Consider the following 19,501-nt stretch of genomic DNA (forward strand, 5'->3'; position numbering starts at 1 on the left):
GCCACCATTCTATATCTGTTGGACACTTTATTTTGTTACACGGCAGTCTATTTACTCTTAAACGTACGTATGATACATGTTGAAAAACGTACTCAAAGCAAAGTAAATTCATGTATATGACGCCACATAAAACTCGCTATATTCCCGGCAATGTTTGGTGGATAAGCATCTGTGTTGTCTTCGTGGTCATGTATTGAAACGTATCCATGGTTAGATTAGTTTCAGTGTGTTAACTCTCATTCCTAAGCTATTGTAATTTTTTTCTAGTTTGTGTATAGTTAAATAATCGAATTTGCATATGTTTACGTGTCATGCTTTACTGCCAATCGTATAGCCAACAAGTATTTTAAAGTTGCATGTTCAAACCTGAACTATGGGACGAGGTGCCATATATATAACCGTTTATAAAAAGAAAAAAACACAAACCAAATATACTGTAAACCAACTTTTATTCATGCGCTATAAAGTTTAGCGAGTCTTATTGTCGCGAATATGTCTTGCTGCTGACGAATATTTTCCATATTGTTGTACTAAAATAAAACAGGTGTGGATAAGGCTTGGTCACGAAATTAGATGCAGTTAACCTGTTCATTTCAGGTAAAACGAACGAAATAAAGTCATCGCTAATAATAATTGGTTTACAGTATAATTGTACCTAAGAAACCAAGAAACCATGAAATTAGAAGTTGTTATTACTTTATCACAGGATAAAATTTGATACATTAAAAAGGACAAACCCCGAAAAAAACCACTTACTCGATTGTCTTCAAAAATTATAAACGACCAATTGCACTAGATTATTTGAAAAAAAGTTGTCAAAAATTTGAATTAATTACAGAGAAAAATGAAGAAACATGGATAAGTACATTGTCTATAATATCAAATTAAATGACAATATCAATTAGTATAATTGATATCCATATAAGAAAAAATCCAAGATTTCTTCATTGACACTTCATTATTTTTTAATCCGAGAAAATTAGAATGAACAAAAACAATTTTTCACGGAGAATTTGCAATGAGCAATGTTTACATTTTTTTCTCCATTGAAAAATCAATAGGACAACTTGCACAAATCTTATATCTTATCATCTTTTTTGTCTTTTGCATACAAAAACTGTCCACATATAGACTTTTTTGGGTTGTGGACTTTTTTCATTCTAGTGGAGGTATGTAGTTTGGCAACAAATGCAAAAATAATTATTAAAATATTAAGCAAAAGAGGTGGAAGCAGAGTTTATAGTACGTGCGTGTCTTATGGTCTACATTCAGATGAAGCGCTGTTTTTACCGATTCACAAAGTAATTTACACCGGTTAATAGCAATGAATTGCTTGCATCCTTTGTGAAAACGGGTGATCCGCTCTTTTACAAGTTACTAAGCAATCCCTTATTGTTTATCAGTTATATTACAATTAAAGGTACAACAAGAGGCCAACAGGCATCAACGGTCACCTGAGTACCACAGCTCATACCCAGATCTGTGAAGAATTCTCATATATGTATTAAATTAAGCTTCATTCTGGAATATATAAGAATCTAAAATATGGTATTGACCACCCCTATCTACCTGAAATGATACAACCGACTTTAAAACCTATAATCTTGGTGGAAAACTTTAAGATAATAGAATCCGTGACGAAATATTGAAAAGGTGCAAAATTCTGACACGAAATTTTCCCATATTTGGAAATTTTCAAGATAGCTTTTACGTGTTTAAATCTTCATAAAAACACTAAAGCTGGCTAGTATAAATGTTTTATTTAAAATAACCACAATTCTCCATTCCCAATGGGCCAGACAACATCTTTCCACACCCCTTTTTAATCACTGGAGATGTAATTGTATAGCGACGAAATGCTTCATGTTCAAACAAAAATTGATTACTCAAATATTGCAAGCTAGATAATGTTGAGATTTGAAGTACATGTCTGTTCCGGCATTTAAAAAAAAACACAGAAGCTTTAATTTCCAAAACGGGCAATAAGGGGTAAACCGATTGATATAATGTTGGCAATGTTAATGCATATACTGTAAATGTATTTAATTCCAGGTGTCTAAAATTTCACGATTTCCTGTGTAAGTACCTTTCACGGTGTTTTTAATTTCACGGATAATCAATTTCTTTTCCCAGGAAAGTAAATCCTGATTGTAAAAAAAAATCTGATGAGTTATGAACCTGCATTATGTAACTTACATTATTATCTTTTGAATAATATAAAATTAAAGCCTTATTTACGTTAAGTACTATGAGAATAATAAAACATGTTTGTGTCGAATGTAATAAGAACCGGTGTAAAATGCGCATTTGATATTTTGGGCATGAAATTTAAGGGGGAAAACGTACATATAATCTGTCAAAAAGAAGTACACCTTCATAAATAATCTTTCTTATAATGAACTGCTCAAGATGAATGCCGATCGCAGACAACGTAATAGGAGTATATGAGTCTTTGCCCTAATTAAGAAGATGTCCGAGATAATAAGTGACAATTAGCACATGTGTTCATAATGGTTTTAATATGGCTGCAGAGATAAAGGTGAAACAAATATTCCGCTCTTAACATTTGCTTTATTGTGATAATAGTTTCTTAAATTAACCTAATACTCAGACTTGCTATTTTAACGAATTTTAAATACATATACGTATACTAGGATAACGAAAAACAAATGATAACTTGGGCCCCGGTTAAGCACTTCCTGTGACGACCAGAAGTTACGCCGGATCAAACAGAACATGAAAAACTTATCTTCATACATTATTTTGTCTTTCTTCAAAGTTTGGTAGATTAGTTTTTGTCAGTTTTGAGGTCTCTTTGAGAAAAAGGTTTTTGTCTCAGGACCGTACTGAGTGTTCTTCCTGTGACGACTGGAAGTTACGCCAGTTAAAACAAGATAGTGTGATCACATGTAAATACGTAGGGCAATTATCCCACAATGTTTGGTTGTTCAAATCTCTTTCTTTTCTTGAGATTTCTTAAAAACAAGGTTATTGGACAGGAAACGGACAAACGAAAGTGCTCAATGAAAACTAAAGCTGGCTTTATTAAAGGTCTTCCGTTTCCAACGGAAGATCTTGTACTGATTCTGATGGTAATTCTTCACTTCTATAACCGACGGAAGACCCTCTTGTTATTTTATTGTTTCTTTTCCTATTCATTTTTAGGGTCTTCCGTTTCCAACGGAAGACCCTCTTGTTATTCTACGGTTTCTTTTTCTTTATTAAGGTCAACCGTTTCCAACGGAAGATCTTATTGTTTTTGCTTTGATATTTTATTTATATTCAGGGTCTTCCGTTTCCGACAGAAGACCCTCTTGTTTTTCTACTGTTTCTTTCTATTATTATTATTCTTAACATTCTTTTTATGCCTTCTTTAAAACTTTATTTCTAAAAAACTATTCGCCCGATTTGCACCAAAGTTGTTCAGAATATTGTTCTTTACAATGATGCCTTCAATTTTGTTCTTAGTAGGAGTTAAAGGGTGGGCCCCTTAAACACAGTTGTTTAGATGATGGATGACCCACTCGTTGCTTTGCAACGAGCTTTGCTCTAGTAATTTTTTTTTTTTTTTTTTTTTTTTTTTTTAAATCTTTTTCTGACTTTTTTGGAGCTTTTTTTCTCAGAAACTCTTCGACTAATTCGCTACAAATGATTAAACTTTCAAGTAATGACGTCACTTCCGGTTTAAATATTTACGATTTCGTAAATTTTTACGACCGATAAATATACGACCGATTTGCATGAAATTTACAGGACGTTTTTAGCATCAAATGTAGTTAATATTATAAAAAAATTCTAGCTAATGACGTCACTTCCGGTTTGAGATATGAGGATTGAGTGAATTTTTAAGGACCATTTTGTCCACTTAACTTCTCAAAAACTAATTGCGATAGAAACGTGAAACTTTCAGGGATAGTAGATGAATGTCTGTAGATGATCCTATTTATTTGATATTTTGAAAAATGCGCAAGGCGGTGAAGATCGCCCGAGAAAAAAAATTTGTCACCAGTTTTTTCACGAAATTTTCGCACAACATCGGTCCTAGCTTTTAATGTGTAAATATTTTGTTAAAACATGTAATGCAAAAGTTGCTCAAATGAACTTGCAATTTTGTTTGATTTCAAGAAAAAGGGGTTGACTCCTCAAATTACGGATTAAGAGGGCTCTAAAGTATTTTAGCAAAATCTCCTTACTGAAAAAAAAAATTCTTATCAATTATAGAATCAAAAATGTTCATTGTACATCTGTTTATCTATACAGTAAAAAAATTGTTGGTGGCGCTAGTAAGGATTTTTAGGGTCGGCCCCTAAAGCACATTTGTTCAGATATCTTTAGAGTTGTCAACAATTTCTGACCACTTGTTGTACAAATTGTGTTTATATATATATATATATATATATATATATATATATATATATATATATATATATATATATATATATATATATATATATATATATATATATTTATATTTACAAGACCTTTTTTGGATATGAAGAAATAAGGACTGGCCCCTCAAATAAGGGACCAAGAAAGCTCTAAAATCTTTCTATAATATTTCTTTACTTAAAAATAATTTTTTATTAATTATAGAACCAAAAATATTCATTGTACATCTATTTATCTTTACGGTAACATACCTAAGTCATGTGTTACGTAATTAGGGGTTTTAAGGGGCCAGATGTCCAAAACGTTGATCATTAATATTTAGTAAAGTAGAAATCATTTGAAAAGCATTGTAGAAGAAAAGTTGCTCAAAATATTTGCTTAACAAAATAGAATCTAATTTTTTTTTGTTGGTGACCCCGGTGAGGAGTTTAAAGGTCGGCCCCTAAAACACTGTTGTTCAGATATCTCTAGAACGGTTAACAATTCGTGAATACTTGTTCAACAAAATAAATTAATATTTTCAAAACCTTTCATTTGATATCAAGAAAAAGGGGCTGACCCCTCAAATTAGGGGCCATAATGGCTACAAAGTCTATTTATTATAACTTATTGTTTAGCAATAATTTGTTATTTATCATAAATCAAAAAATAAGAACTTATCATTCATTAATTTAAACTGAAATCTGTTTTAAACTCGAAAGATGCATTACAGAGATATAGGGGTTTAAAAACTGATTTTTCCAGAAATTTTTATTCCACATTCTTGGTTAAGAAAATAGTTCATAGTTACATTAGCTCGTACCTAAAATTATTCGATAATTGTTAAAGCGTACTTTTACATTTGGATTTAGATTTGCTAAGTCGTTCGTGAAATCGATAAGGTTTTTGTTAATTCTTACTTAGAATCATTTTAATTTTGTTAACTCGCACCAAGAATAATTCGATTTTTTTATCTTTTGGTCTTATGTTTATTGGTTTAGGAACTCTGTTTCTTACAGGAACTTCTAGCTTTACTTTCGACAATAACGGAAGACCTACTAGTTGCTTTGCAGCGACCTTTGCTCTAGTCTATATCTATATTTATAACACTAGAAATCCTTGGAATATATTCAAAATTTTCAGCGAATCTTTTCAACTGAATTTCGGGATTTCTAAAATTAAATGCTTGCACATATGTGCTTTCATTAAGTTCATGCATTTCGGTAAGTCAATTCTATTTATTTATCTGTATAGTCTTTTTACATGACTCGAGAGAAATAAATTTAGAAGAGTAGTCTCTCTTGATTTTATCATTATTCTATATCCATGCATGTATCAAATAATTTTTTTTAAAGGATTGAGTTTAAATTACAGAGACACAGTAATTTTATTCGTATTTTCATTAATTTATTTCATTTAAGTTTTTTTTTTAAATGGTTTATCAAAAAATTCTTTGAGCAGACTTGGTATCTTCTAATGATTAAAATTTTTTATTTCAATCGCTGACCTAATGATATTGAATATAAAAATCAAATCATGTCTTAAATAATTAAATTGTAATTTTTTAAAAGTTAATAACAATCTGACTTATTTTTATGACAACACTGAAAATATCTAATAAAAACATAATCTGCGTCAGCTGTCCGTATAAAACACCAAAAAGAAAGCATTTCATTATAAAAATGTATTTGTATTTAAATATCTCTTTTCAATTATGCACTAGTGTTTGAGGCCGACCCCCCTCCCCCCCTCCCCCGAGTATAGACCCCTCGTGTCTATACTCCTTTTTTTTTTTTTATAAAATTATCATTTTACGACATATTTCTAATCCAATTTATACATTCATTGCAATTTCCTAAATCAAACATTTGAAAAAATCAAACCTTCTTCATATATAATACAATGTATAACATGGATTATAAATATGTCATAATAGGACGATTTAATGAAAAAAGAAGTCAATTTCCGGGGGTCTGTACTTGGGGGGGGGGAGGGGGGCGATTGTGCCCTCCAGCACATAGTTTGGCAATTGATATATGCTTAAAGTGAGTAAGAATAAGTAAATCATTACAATTATCAATGTATGGGGGTAGGGGGAATATTCATTGTAAGGTTGACTCGTCGAGAAACAGTCTGACGTCAGTCCCTGCAGTCCGCGTCTCGAAATCAACACTGCTGAATAATGAATTTGAGGGACAGATTGAATTTTTTTAAAGACATGTTAAATTCATACGCGGACAAATTGAATTAAAAATAAAAATCAATTCGTTCGGTTTTGTCAGTGGTCATGTGAACACGATAAAACAAGGAAGAATTACACCAAATACGACTGTTTGTAAACTCAATTTTTTAAATGATTAATATTATATGATTATATTTATTCTCATTTCTACAGGATCCTTCCTTTGATGCCGAGTTTTTAATCATGCATATATTTATTTCTTCAGATATATCAATCTAATAAGACTCTTAAGGAAACTATTTGGAAAGGGCCAACGACAAAGGAATATTAGAAGAAAAGTTTGTAAACCAAGTACGAAAAAAACCCCAACAAAACTTACAACAGACGTTAAAATCAAAGTGCAAGAAGAAATAATATCTAGCAGATCATAATGTTCAGTATGTATCTTAGATTAAGTCCTTCTGACAGAGCAATAGCTCTTGGGTCTATAGGGATCCTGTTAATGTTTTCACTGGCATGTACATCCACCGACAACAACTTCTGGAAATCAACATTAACGTCAAACAACGTTAATATATTCGGAGATGAACTAAGTTACAACTTGATATTTGTCACCCAAGGTATCATTGATATTTGGGTAGGGGAGATAATCAAGAGAGTGTTCGTCTTATGCGGAGAATTACCCTTTGTTAACAGTCGTTACGACGGTAGAATATCATTCGTAGTTCAGCAAAGTTTCTGCACAAAATCTAATATTCCTTTTTTGACCCTGCCAATTCTGGTAGCAATGTTAACTTATATGAATCTCCATGGTGACGGGATGTTATTAGTATGGCGGATTTTACAAACCAAATGGAACTGTATTATAATCGTCACTATTTCCATGATAGCACATCTGCTTCGTTTAACTGTGAGTATTTGTTAGATTTTTGCTAAGAAAAAGCCACTCAAATTAAGGGTGTTCTTTAGCTATCTTGTTTTGTTCAATTAACAAGCTCATGTGGTCAATGTTGAGTTGTGTTTGATTGACAAGCAATCATTCCTGTTAATATGTATTTTATATTGTGCGTTGAATTGCTTTACAGGATCCCACAAGATCCGAAATGAGTAGGGTTATTGACGAGCAAACACTCAACGTGGGCCATGGATTTGCCTGGTCCTTCTATTTTGGATACCTAAGACTAATAATTCCAGGTAATACAGTGTAGATTTGTAATTTAATCTGAGTGATAATCATTAATTATTTATAATAATTTATGCAGTTAAAATTGCTTTTCTCAAATAAAAACATCGCACAGATAACTACGTTTTCTGTTTCTGTCCGACAATACATGTGCACTTATGGTTATACATTTGTGACACCAAAGGTTTGCAATCACGAATGGAGTTCTGGAAAAAGGACATAGATACCACACGAAAATCCGTTGTAGTTCCAAAACTGTATATCCTGATTCCTATGTCTTGCTATTGTCCGCCATCAATAACAGCAGCCGACCCTGGGCTAAAAGTGGCGGGAGTGACTCCATCTTTTGTTGCGAACAGAGCAAAAAATCAGCGCAGGGAGTACAAAAACACCGTATACTGTTTTGAAGTGGACAAGACGGTATGATTACTCAAATACTAGTTATTCTCTCCCCCATCAATTGAAATCTGAATACATCAGGGCTGCTAGAAATATGGAGGGTAATCGTGTTCAAAAATCCAGACATGTAAACTTGTATATCCGAATATGCAATCGTGTTGATGTGTGAGCCCACAGGGGCCAAGCCCGTTTTAACATTAATTTCAATGTAACCTTAAATAAAGAAAGGGGTCGAGCTCTGACCCAGATAAAAAACTACCAGCTCGCTTCAAAAGCCTAATAAATCAATTATTTTTTAAAACACTTCCAATATGCATGTATTTTTCATAAAAGTAATGTCTGAGATACACTCATAACGAATTTCAAGTTGATGGGTGGTAAAATAGCGGAGATATACGTCATTTTTCTCTAGAAGTCGCCAGTTTAATTTTACTCGGACATTTACCGGTCCAAGGCTCACGATGGGATTTTGCGTATGACAACAGCATTATTGCAACAAGTCGAGAAACATTCGCACTAATCTTTTAAAATCTCACATCAAACGCACGCTACATACATCTTTAAATTCAGATAAAATTCCTTAAATACTCTCCAAACTGAACTTTTATTCTGCAGCCACATCAACTTCTGACCAGACCGGCCATTTTGACGTCTTCGAGAAAGACTGATTCTGATTGGACCATCAGGAATTTTAACCAATGAAATTGAGTTTAAAATTTTCTATCACAATGACGGTTACATTGAAATTAATGTTAAAACGGGCTTGGCCCCTGTGTGTGAGCCTGAGTATGAAAATGTGTAATTCTGATCATGTAACCTATAGATCTCGGGCATTAACATGTGTAAGATTTGACCCAGTTCTTGCGCATGATGCACATTTTGTAATTTTATTGTTTACATTAGTTGATTAAACCTTCAACTTTGCACACTTTCAATCCGTAGTTTCTGCATTAGTAACTTCAGGCTCGGGAATAGCACATTTGACATGATACAAATTGACAAACGCAAAGTCTACTAGTCATGACCTTATATGGCAACTGCCTTGCTGCGGGAAAAGGCATGCTGTAATCGCCGGAATGGACGTAAAATAAACATAATTTTCAGCTAAACTGTTGCAATAAGCTTTTAATGAACGACACCTTTTTTATCAAAAATACCGGTATTATTTTTTGGAAAAAAATTTGAGGTATGATTGAAACTGGACCAAACAGGAAGAGGTTCATGCATAAAAAAAATCGTTGCCGAAATGACGAATGCACATGTTTCCGTAATATAATTCTCATGGTATTATAAAAGGAAATGCCTAATATGTTATTTCTCTTTTAAAAAATTGACATGTAATTTAACTGGAATATAAGTTAATGCGTACTCTTTTCTAGAAATGAGACGGATCAAGAAATTTCCTAAGGGGGTAAATATTTTTTAGCGGCATGGGATTCGAAGACCGCCGTGAGGTCCCATGTAACTCCATTGCTTCTGAATTCTAAGAATTTTGAGAGAGAATTTTAAACCGGGTTTCCGATTATTGAAATAGTAAAAATGGCGGGCGGGCGAGTGGCTGTCAAAAAGGAACCATTATTGTACCAATAACTTCTCGAACAGTTTTCAAGATAGGAAGTTGTTCTTTTGTAGATCAATTATACATAAGAGGTATGCAAATTGCTTTCTGATAATTTATGAAAAAATATCAGCTGTTGAACTTAGTCATTTTTGGGCAAAAACATTGCATATAGAGTACCCCATTTCTTAGGATAGTATTCATGAGGATACCTATAACTCCAATCTTACCTGCCCATTTTTTTTTCCCAAATCATGAAATTCCTAATCCGTGGGGGTGGGGGGATGTGCTAGTATACCTACTATGACGCCAATTGTCAATATCACTTGATTCTTTTAAAGGTCTTCTAAGGAACTATTTTGTTTGTTGCGAGGAAAAAGTGGGGGGGGGGGTTAACCCTCCCTGATGCTATGTTCCTAATGGTTACAAACAGCATTTTACAGCTGCAATTAAGCATATGTGAGGTCAACTCTAAAGTGTTTATGCCTGAGTTTTTTAGGCTATACGATCAAAATTACACTCATTCTCAGGCTCACACATCAACACGATTGCATATTCAGATTTACAAGTTTACCTGTCTGGATTTTTGAACACTTTTACCCTCCAAAAGAAAAGGCATAAAAAAGGTTGAGTCAACTAGACAGCGATCTTTCATTTTTGAAAGATCTAATAAGACTTAATTGTCAAAATGATATACATGAAAATAGGATCATTTATCATTCTTACGGTAAAATAAATCTTTGCTTTAGTTGAATAATCTGATATTCAAAAAAAAAAGATTTTAAAGCAATTAATATAAATGTTTATATGTTTATTTGGAGGAAACATGCGGCTTTAACGTGTAAAAACCCAATGGTGTATTATATTTCATCCATGCATGATAGAAACGTGTGTAAATGTTTTACTTTCTATTACTTCACTTTAAACCAATCAACAAGTCCGACTGTTTTCTGCTATACAGGACTACTACTGTTTGGTGGAGTATGCCACACCCATTCTGTCCCTGTATGAGATGAGTAACAGCGAGGAGGCGGGGCTGTCGTCGTTTGACAGACTGCAACAGATGAGGACGTTTGTCGCCACCCTGCAGGAGATCATCAACTCTAACCCCGAAACCAAGGACAACTGCACCCTCCTCGTCTATGACGGTAAAAGGAATTCACTTTTGTCTTTTTGTGTATATAATCATCACCTGAAAAACTTAACAGCTTATTGTTTTTAATTTAACCGTAGGTAAAGATTAATGTAAAAAATGTGACTAATTGATTGTCGGGCCAAATCTTTTTTTTAAGTTTTAATGTCACGCAATATATAGGGTTTTTTTTCTTGCTTTTCAAATTAACAGAAACTATTATAATATAATCGAATTCTACTTGAAAAAAAAACAATTTATAGAATAATAGTTTTTATGATTTAATTTTGTGTTGTAGATAAAAAGTTTGGCGATGCTGAACAGTCCATTTCGATGTTAATCAAAGACAGAATAGAAAAAGATTTGAGTGAAAAAGCGGTGACCAAAACCTTCTGAGACTCATGCATTGTGTACTTTGTTCATATCTGTTGCATTAGAACGCCGAGAATATCCTAACAAAATTCTCAAAATGTTTTTATTTGTTCAAAATCTGATGCATTGAAAGGTTCTTAAATCAATTTTAAAATATACATGTCAGATGTGATAAAAATCTTAAGAAAGGGTGTTTTGAAGTCCTCATGTAGTCCATGACTACATGACCTGTTGCAAGATATAAGTTTGATTAGATATGTGTATTCCATTGAAAAAACATAAAAAATAGGTAAAATAAGTCATTGGCCACAACGCTCACTAAAGTAACAATGTCCATGCAGGTTTTATGCAAGAAATGCTTGCGATTTTATCCAATATATAATTTTATTTTCTATGAAAAGTCCTCGATTGTTATAAATGCCTCAAGTTTGTTATGATCAAAATTTGATACAAATTTAAATAACACCATTCTTGATCTAAAAAGATAAATTTTATTTAATGAGAGATCTTGCATTAAAGGGTACCTGCAGCCAAGCCGATGTGAAACATATGTCAAAGAGTTTATTTACCAAAATTTAATGCAAAAAACCGCATCGAAATCGATGCAAAAATAACGGAGTTACGCCGCTTCAAAGTGGCTATTTTTACCTGCTTTGGGAAATCTAATCAAGAGAAAACAGAATTAGGCGATAACGAGGCTTCAGCGGAAGTGACATCACGAGGTCAACAGGAGGGAAATTTCTTTACAAAGTAATACAAATTAAATTCGATTTTTCAGCCAAAATGGTTAATTTAGGTCTGATGTTTTGACGTATCTAGTTATTTAAGTATTGTAGATTTAGAAATTTGTATCCGTAATTATTTTATTACAGTCAGATTTATTTTTAAAGGATTTTAAAATTTGCTATTTTCGTCGCCCTATTACCGATGAATACGATATCTTAAAACGCTTGCATGGGCAGATTTAATTATGTTCATTATTCTTTTTTTGATTACATGATATCCTTTCACACACGAGTTATCCGAGTCAATGACACAGGTAAACAGGTAAACTAACGAAGCCACTGCTCCAAGTTCTAGTTCATTTATTTTCACTCATAACATATAATGTTACATGAGGTGCAGAAGAATTATATACAAAAGTATAAGAAAAGCAGGATTTACAAAAAGAAACAGAATCAAGTAAACAATGAATTTGTTATAGTTGTAACGTAGGATGACCGACCAAATCAAATATTTTTCTAATTAAAGTACACATTTTCATAAGTATTACATGATTTGAAGATGACATAAGTGTCCTAAATTTTAAGATGTTTGGGTTTTCAAGATAATAATTACTAATAATTCCAGACACACGTGTATCTGGGGTATGTATACACATGGTACACGAGTCTGGTGAACACAGAGAGTGTTTCACCCCTCTGGACTGGTAAATTGATTTGTGTATAGTTAGCTACTAAATTGTTAAACAATAAAAAAAATACAAATAAATTAGAATGTGTGAAATCAAGCATTCGTATGTGTATAGTCCAATAATTTCAAAATAAATTTTATAAATAAGGTTTTTGCTATAAATCTTCCTTTGTTAGAAACTGATTGATTTTAATAATAAAAGTTTAATTTCCATCCCTCTCTTTATGACATCTTCTTTAATATCAAATTAAGTAGCGTAAGAAACAAGAGTGTCGGATTGCATCAGGTGTGAAAAATCATTGAATAATTTATATTTAAAATCCAAATCTTACGCTGTTATGTTGAAATAAACGCATAATATAACTTTAATCGGAATTGTCAAGTTCGATGTTCTATCGACTTGAGGTTTGCCTAATGTGGATCGGTTTGTACTACAGCTATGTCAGAAACGGTACTTGGTGTTGGATGATTATAAACTGCACTTTTGATCCTGCATATGTATGATATTTACAGCACCCTATACCAACAACACAAAAGTCCCTATAAATAATACTTGTTAAAGGATTTAGGATATACTCTAAATTCCTTAATTTACACATGTGCTTAATTCAGCGACTCCGCTGTTTTGTATCAAATCGCGAGAAATCGCGAGCATTGTTTTTGTTATATTTTCAATAGTTCAAACTGCCGGAAAAAAGCGAGATTTTAAATCCGCGAGGGCAGTTTCACGCGATTATACGAAGATATTAGTTATCGGCTTTCAAAAGGTAATCTACAGTGCATATTTAAATGCACTGAAAGCGCAAACACTTTATGGCAATTTTATACAAATAATGACTAGCGGTATTTTCATTTTTCGACCACTGAGAGTTTTTAATCTTTGTAATTTTATATTATTGTAATGTATGTTCTAAATTGAGAAAGAACTTTTGTTCTTGAAAATGAGCTATCATGTAAAGGAAAATCAAAATGCAGTTGTTAACATACAATGGTGTTATGAATACACTACATGGTGTCAACATCTCCCTTTTTACATCGCCATCTGCAGAAATAAGCACTGTAGTTGTACAGAAGAGGATCCAAGGATTGTAATGGATACTAGCTGGACACAGCTGTCACTCCGAAATTTAAATGGGAGGGCTAGGATCTGGTTAAGGAATGGCGCACGTTAGTGCAACACGTGGAAATCGGAATTTGGTTAGGAGCGAGGGAATATATATATTAAACGTGGAACCTATCAGAGAAAGATAGTAAGAAATTTTCGTAATAAAGGAGAGATATGAAAACCATGTGAAACTGAAGTAAAATCGTGTGTATTCGAGGTAGAAGTTCCTCAGTAGGACACAAAAGGAAGGAGAAACTTTTGAAAAAGTCTAACAGATATCAGATTTTTTGTCATAAAGTGTGAATATCAGGATCAGGACGATATGACTAGAGATGCTATGGTGTTCGGTACCCAGGATCAAAAGTTACATGAAAAATGCATCAGTGAAGGTTCAAACTTGACCTTGGAGAAAGCTAATAACTTTGAGCGTACATGTAAAAAGCATTATTTCCAAATATGGAATCCCAGACATCATTATTATTGAAAATGGACCACATTTCAGCTGTTACGAATTCAAAGAGTTTGGTTTGTTAAAGCGTATTACATCACACATATCACGACCAGTTCGTACCATGCTCAAAGTAATACACAGACGGAGCGAATGGTTCAGACCTTGAAACGTCTTATCAACAAATCACAAGATCCATATTTATTGCTTTTAAAGTATCGGAATACCAGTATTGATGGTATTGACATGTAACCAGCCCAGCTATTTCTAGGACACAGACTGAAGTCGGTCTTACCTACCACAGTCCCTGTATTGAAATCGTGTGTATATAACAACACATTGGTCAAGATGAAATGTCGACAGGAAAACAGGAGGAGAACTTTAACAGACATGCTTAGAAGAAATTGAAAGCAGGAGACCCAGTATTGATGCAGAGTCAATCAGGACAATCGGCAAGCGGATTCGTTAAAGACATACACCCTACGAAATGTTCATGAGTCATCCAGAGCAAAGGAAGGTGCTACAGACGTGACTGCAAGTTCCTGAGACCTTATCGTGTCCGATAAAACTCCATCATGATAATATTATATCATTAGTGGTCAACATTCTGACCACTAAAGCAACATTATACCATTAGGAGACGTTGTATCATTAGAGGTTGTTCGTTAATGATAATATTATATCATTAGTGGTCAACATCCTGACCACTAATGCAACATTATATCATTAGTGGACGTTGTATTATTAGAGGTTGCTACATCAGATGTGCAGCTAAATATTGTCCCACAGACAACTACCTCTCGTGTCGAGCCACCATCCGAAAAACCTGCGCATGTTACCCGTAGTGGCCGCTGTGATAAGCGTCCCGCACGATACTGTGATTGGACTTTATTGTTGATTTTTATTCTAAATGTTATTTCATCCCAAATATTTGTGTTACAGTTAATATTGAACTTTATCTAAAATAAAATGTTAATTGAAAGTATCTAACTTTGTAAGGGGAAAAATGTAATATATATTCCAAAGTGATAAAAAGATATTGTTCTTGAAAATGAGCTCTCCTTAAAAGGAAGTTGAAAAATCAGTTGTTGACCCACAATGGTGTTGTAAATACACTTCAATTATCATCCAGGAATCACAGAAAAGACTTTATGAAAGGCATATCGAGAAAAATAAAAATGTATTTTAAAAAATTAATTTCATGGTAAAATCACACAAACCATGGATATATGTACATCACAAGTTGCGTCGGAATAAGTCAGGACAATTTATTATTTGTAGATGAACCTTATATAACAAGTATAACAAGTATGTCGTTTGTTTGATAACCACGTTATCACAAAAAGATAAACAGACCAGGACACTGACTCGGTTTTTTCTACATTAAGGTTTGCAATTGTTTCTATTTATTCAACATTTAATTTTATTATGAAAATAATATAACAATTTGAAATGATTTTACAATTATTCTTTATAAAGATTTTATATCTTTTTAAAACGTCTAAGTAATGGAAGTGAAGATTTTGAATGAGTATTTCAAGGGGCGTATCTTGTAGTTGTAGTGATATATACATGTATATCAGTATGTACATGTACACGCATGTTTACGCAAACTTTGCATAAGCTATTATTAAGTCAATGTATTTATATTGGTTAATTGTTTTCTCAACTTACATATAGCAACAAAACATGTACGTATAATTTCAATGATTATCAGACCAGTTGCAGATAACAGTTAAATCGTACCTTGGACCTTATAAATGATGAACATGCAATAATGAGTAAGAACACCAATTACAACCTAAACAACAATAATTTGTATTAAAGTTTCCTGTATTTACTTTTTTACTTCTTTTAAAGACACTGGCATTAAATTACAGTGCTATCATTTTGCTAGTTTGTCCAGTCTTTATTCAAGATAAGAAAGATGCAGCAGGGTGTCCATGAAAGAAAATGAGGCACTTTGTTTCATTCGAGTGGAATTAGGGTGTGTACATGTAGTAATGAACGCAACACGGAACGAAACTGAGATAATGGTTTTAAAAAATAAGTTCAAGGCTTTTATAATTTTTTACTAAACAAATACTCTAAGTGTAAGTCAGGGGCACGCCCGGGACGAATGTTGTTAGGAAAGTGTGTGTAGTTCCTTTTTTGTATACATGTATATCAACATGAACACATTTAATTCTATTAAGTGTTTTTTCCTTTATATATTCACATTTTCCATTGTCTTTGCCTATGATAACACTACGTATCGATTATGTTATATAAAACCCATAACTTCAAATGACGTATGACTGAGGCGCTAGCGGGGTTAGGTTATTTTTATTCAAATATTTAATCGTATAATGGCATAAAATTATATAACAATAAGTAACAAGGAATCATTCTTTGAATATTATGAGGTGATAATTTCGATCGGGGCGTGAAAATCTGACGAAAATCTTAGGTATATTCTGCTTTCTAAATAAATAGGTACATGCATATTGAGTAACTGACCTTAAAGTTACCAATTTGAAATACTGATTTTAAATGATTGTCTCAGTTTCGAAAAGTGATATTTGCTCAAGTTTAAAACAATATATAGTTGAATAAATTCGCATTTAATTTTATAAATCTTATATTTCCATTGTACCACTATTATTAGCTTTCTCCAAGGTCAATATTGTACCACAATATCACCATAGAGGAGTAGACCTCTGTTTTAACGCACATTGAAAAAATCAGGTCCTTTAAAAAACATTCAAAGTAGGTTAAATTTGGGACAAAATCAACGCACTTTGGAAAAAAATTTAAAGTGCGTTCAACTTTGGACCAAGTAAACCCATTTTAAACATGTTTTCAATGTGCGTTATGAAGGTACACCAATATTGTTTCTGGGGCGAACATTTCCCGGTATACAGTAAAGAAATTGATTTGTTTAAAATTCTAAAATATCGTCATCGTTCGTTTAATCCGTCTGAAAAAAATGTTGTTTGGAAAAACATTCAAACTACGTAGTTAGCAATTTAGGAATGATCGTTGAAATCTTAAAGCGGAGATTAGTATGGGTGGACTTTCTGCGTAGTTGTAAAAATTGTCAACTGACGCCAAGTATCGTAGAAAATGTCTGCCGTCATTATTTCGACATGGTAATACCGAATGTAGAGGATGTATTTTTAAACACCCTGATTACAATTAACATACTTATTGAGAAAGCGAAAAATTTGACTTAGAATAAAAGTTTATTCAAGATCATTTTTTCAACATTGAATGCTAGCAGTGCTGCAACCACTATTGAAATAAAACCACTATTGAAATAAATTATTTCAATAGTGGTTGGTAATGCATTTCATTAGAAAATTTACTTTACAACCACTATTGAAATAAAACCACTATTGAAATAAATTATTTCATTAATGGTTGGGAATGTTTTCCTTTGAAAAATCACTTTACAACCACTATTGAAATACAACCACTATTGAAATAAAATATTTATATTAAATAATAATAAAAATAAATAGTGTTCCGGGATGTATTCCATTTTGAAAATCAATTTACAGACACTGTTGAAGTACAACTACTATTAGAATTATTTTTTTAATCGTAGCTTAGAATGAATTTCTTTATTAATATTACTTTGAAAATTTATATTTTTTCCTTTACATTTCTCTTTCTACATACATATCGTGTCCTACAATAATGTATATTATTTGCACAATAGTGAACATTTTGTAAATTGCCAGAACTTCTATTCAAACCCTCTGTAATTGAGTAATTATTTGTTGAGAAATATTATTATAAATATCACTATTAATATAAATTATTTCAATAGTGGTACGTTGGGGGTGTACTTTACTACGACCACTATTGAAATATATATTATTTCAATAGTGGTTAAGGATGCAATTCATTTCAACCACTATTGAAATAATTTATTTCAATAGTGGTTGGGGACACCTTTCATTTCAACCACTATTGAAATAAAATATTTCAATAGTGATTGATGATGCATTTCATTATTATGACTATTATTATGTCTGTGCATAACACTTTCCTTTCTGCTAGAGTAGTTTCTTAAGAAAAGAAGTATGTCTTATGAGATGACGAATTCTTTTTTTTTTTATTTTGAAGTTCTTTTGATTTACCTCTATATGGCCATGTTTCCCATACCACCTGTCATCTGGAACAGAAAGTGTTATGCACAGTCGGAATAATAGGCATTAAAATAACATCGCACCACTTTTGAAATATTTTATTTCAATAATGGTTGTATTGAACCGCATCCTTAACCACAATTAAAATAAATTATTTCAATAGTGGTTGTAATGAAATGCATACCTAACCACCATTGAAATAATTTATTTCAATAGTGGTTATGATGAAACGCATACCCAACCACTATTGAAATAATTTATTTCATTCAATATTGGTCTTCATGAAGTACATCCTCAACCATTATTAAAATTATATATCTTAATAGTGATATTCATTATTACATAAATCTATAATGATATATAAGCTAAAAATTATTTTTTAATATTATAGGGTTTCGAATAGAAGTTCTTGCAATTTACAACGTTGTCTTCTAGTACAAATAATTTACAATTTCCATAAAACATGATATATCTATAGAAAGAGAAAGGTAAAGAAAAAAATATGAAAACAGTTCTATATATTAATCTGCGAGAATTGGTTATTTCTGCACAACAGTGAAAATCCTAAAATAAGTACATTCATATCATAGTCTTGATTGCTATTACCGTAAACTATGCAAGTCTTTAGTACCTTAATTGTGTTTTTGAATTGTTTGTTAGATAAAAACAAATGTATATGCATGTTTATCTGCGAGATTTGGTTATTTACTTCTACACAGCAATGAAAATTGTAACATAATTGTGTATTTGATATTATTCGTTAGATTTCTTGCATTTCAAAATAGTTTGCAAATATGATATACAACTTCTTTCTTTCCAAATGTGTTACAATGGTGATTACATAGTTATATTCATAAATTAATTCCTCCCCATCTACGATTAAAAAAAATAAATGAAATAGTAGTTTACTTTAATGGTGTCTGTAAAGTAGTTCTTATCATGAAATACATCCCCAACCTCTATTAAAATCATCACTTCAATTTATTTCAATAGTAGTTTTATTTCAATAGTGGTTGCAAGGTGATTTTTCTTATGAGATACATTCCCAACCACTATTGAAATAATTTATTTCAATAGTGGTTGCAACATATCAGATTAACATCTTTCATTTATTTAATAAAAATGCATGCAAAATGTATGCATATATGTATTTTTTTTTTTGAATGACGTATGAATCTAAACATTATCAATTTTGTTCAGTCAAT

The 19,501-nt window shown here is 32.1% G+C and overlaps 1 protein-coding gene across 1 annotated transcript; it reads left to right on the plus strand.

Moving 5' to 3' along the window:
- Positions 1-6,964: 6,964 nt before the first annotated feature.
- Positions 6,965-11,273, plus strand: LOC105344520 (stimulator of interferon genes protein). Its single transcript, XM_066068200.1, has 5 exons — positions 6,965-7,460; positions 7,636-7,744; positions 7,918-8,153; positions 10,652-10,838; positions 11,121-11,273. Exons 1-5 carry the CDS (start codon positions 6,981-6,983, stop codon positions 11,216-11,218), a joined length of 1,110 nt encoding a protein of 369 aa, XP_065924272.1. The 5' UTR covers positions 6,965-6,980; the 3' UTR covers positions 11,219-11,273.
- Positions 11,274-19,501: the final 8,228 nt, after the last annotated feature.

Source organism: Magallana gigas, chromosome 8, assembly GCF_963853765.1.
Source record: "Magallana gigas chromosome 8, xbMagGiga1.1, whole genome shotgun sequence".
Classification (NCBI taxonomy): domain Eukaryota; kingdom Metazoa; phylum Mollusca; class Bivalvia; order Ostreida; family Ostreidae; genus Magallana; species Magallana gigas.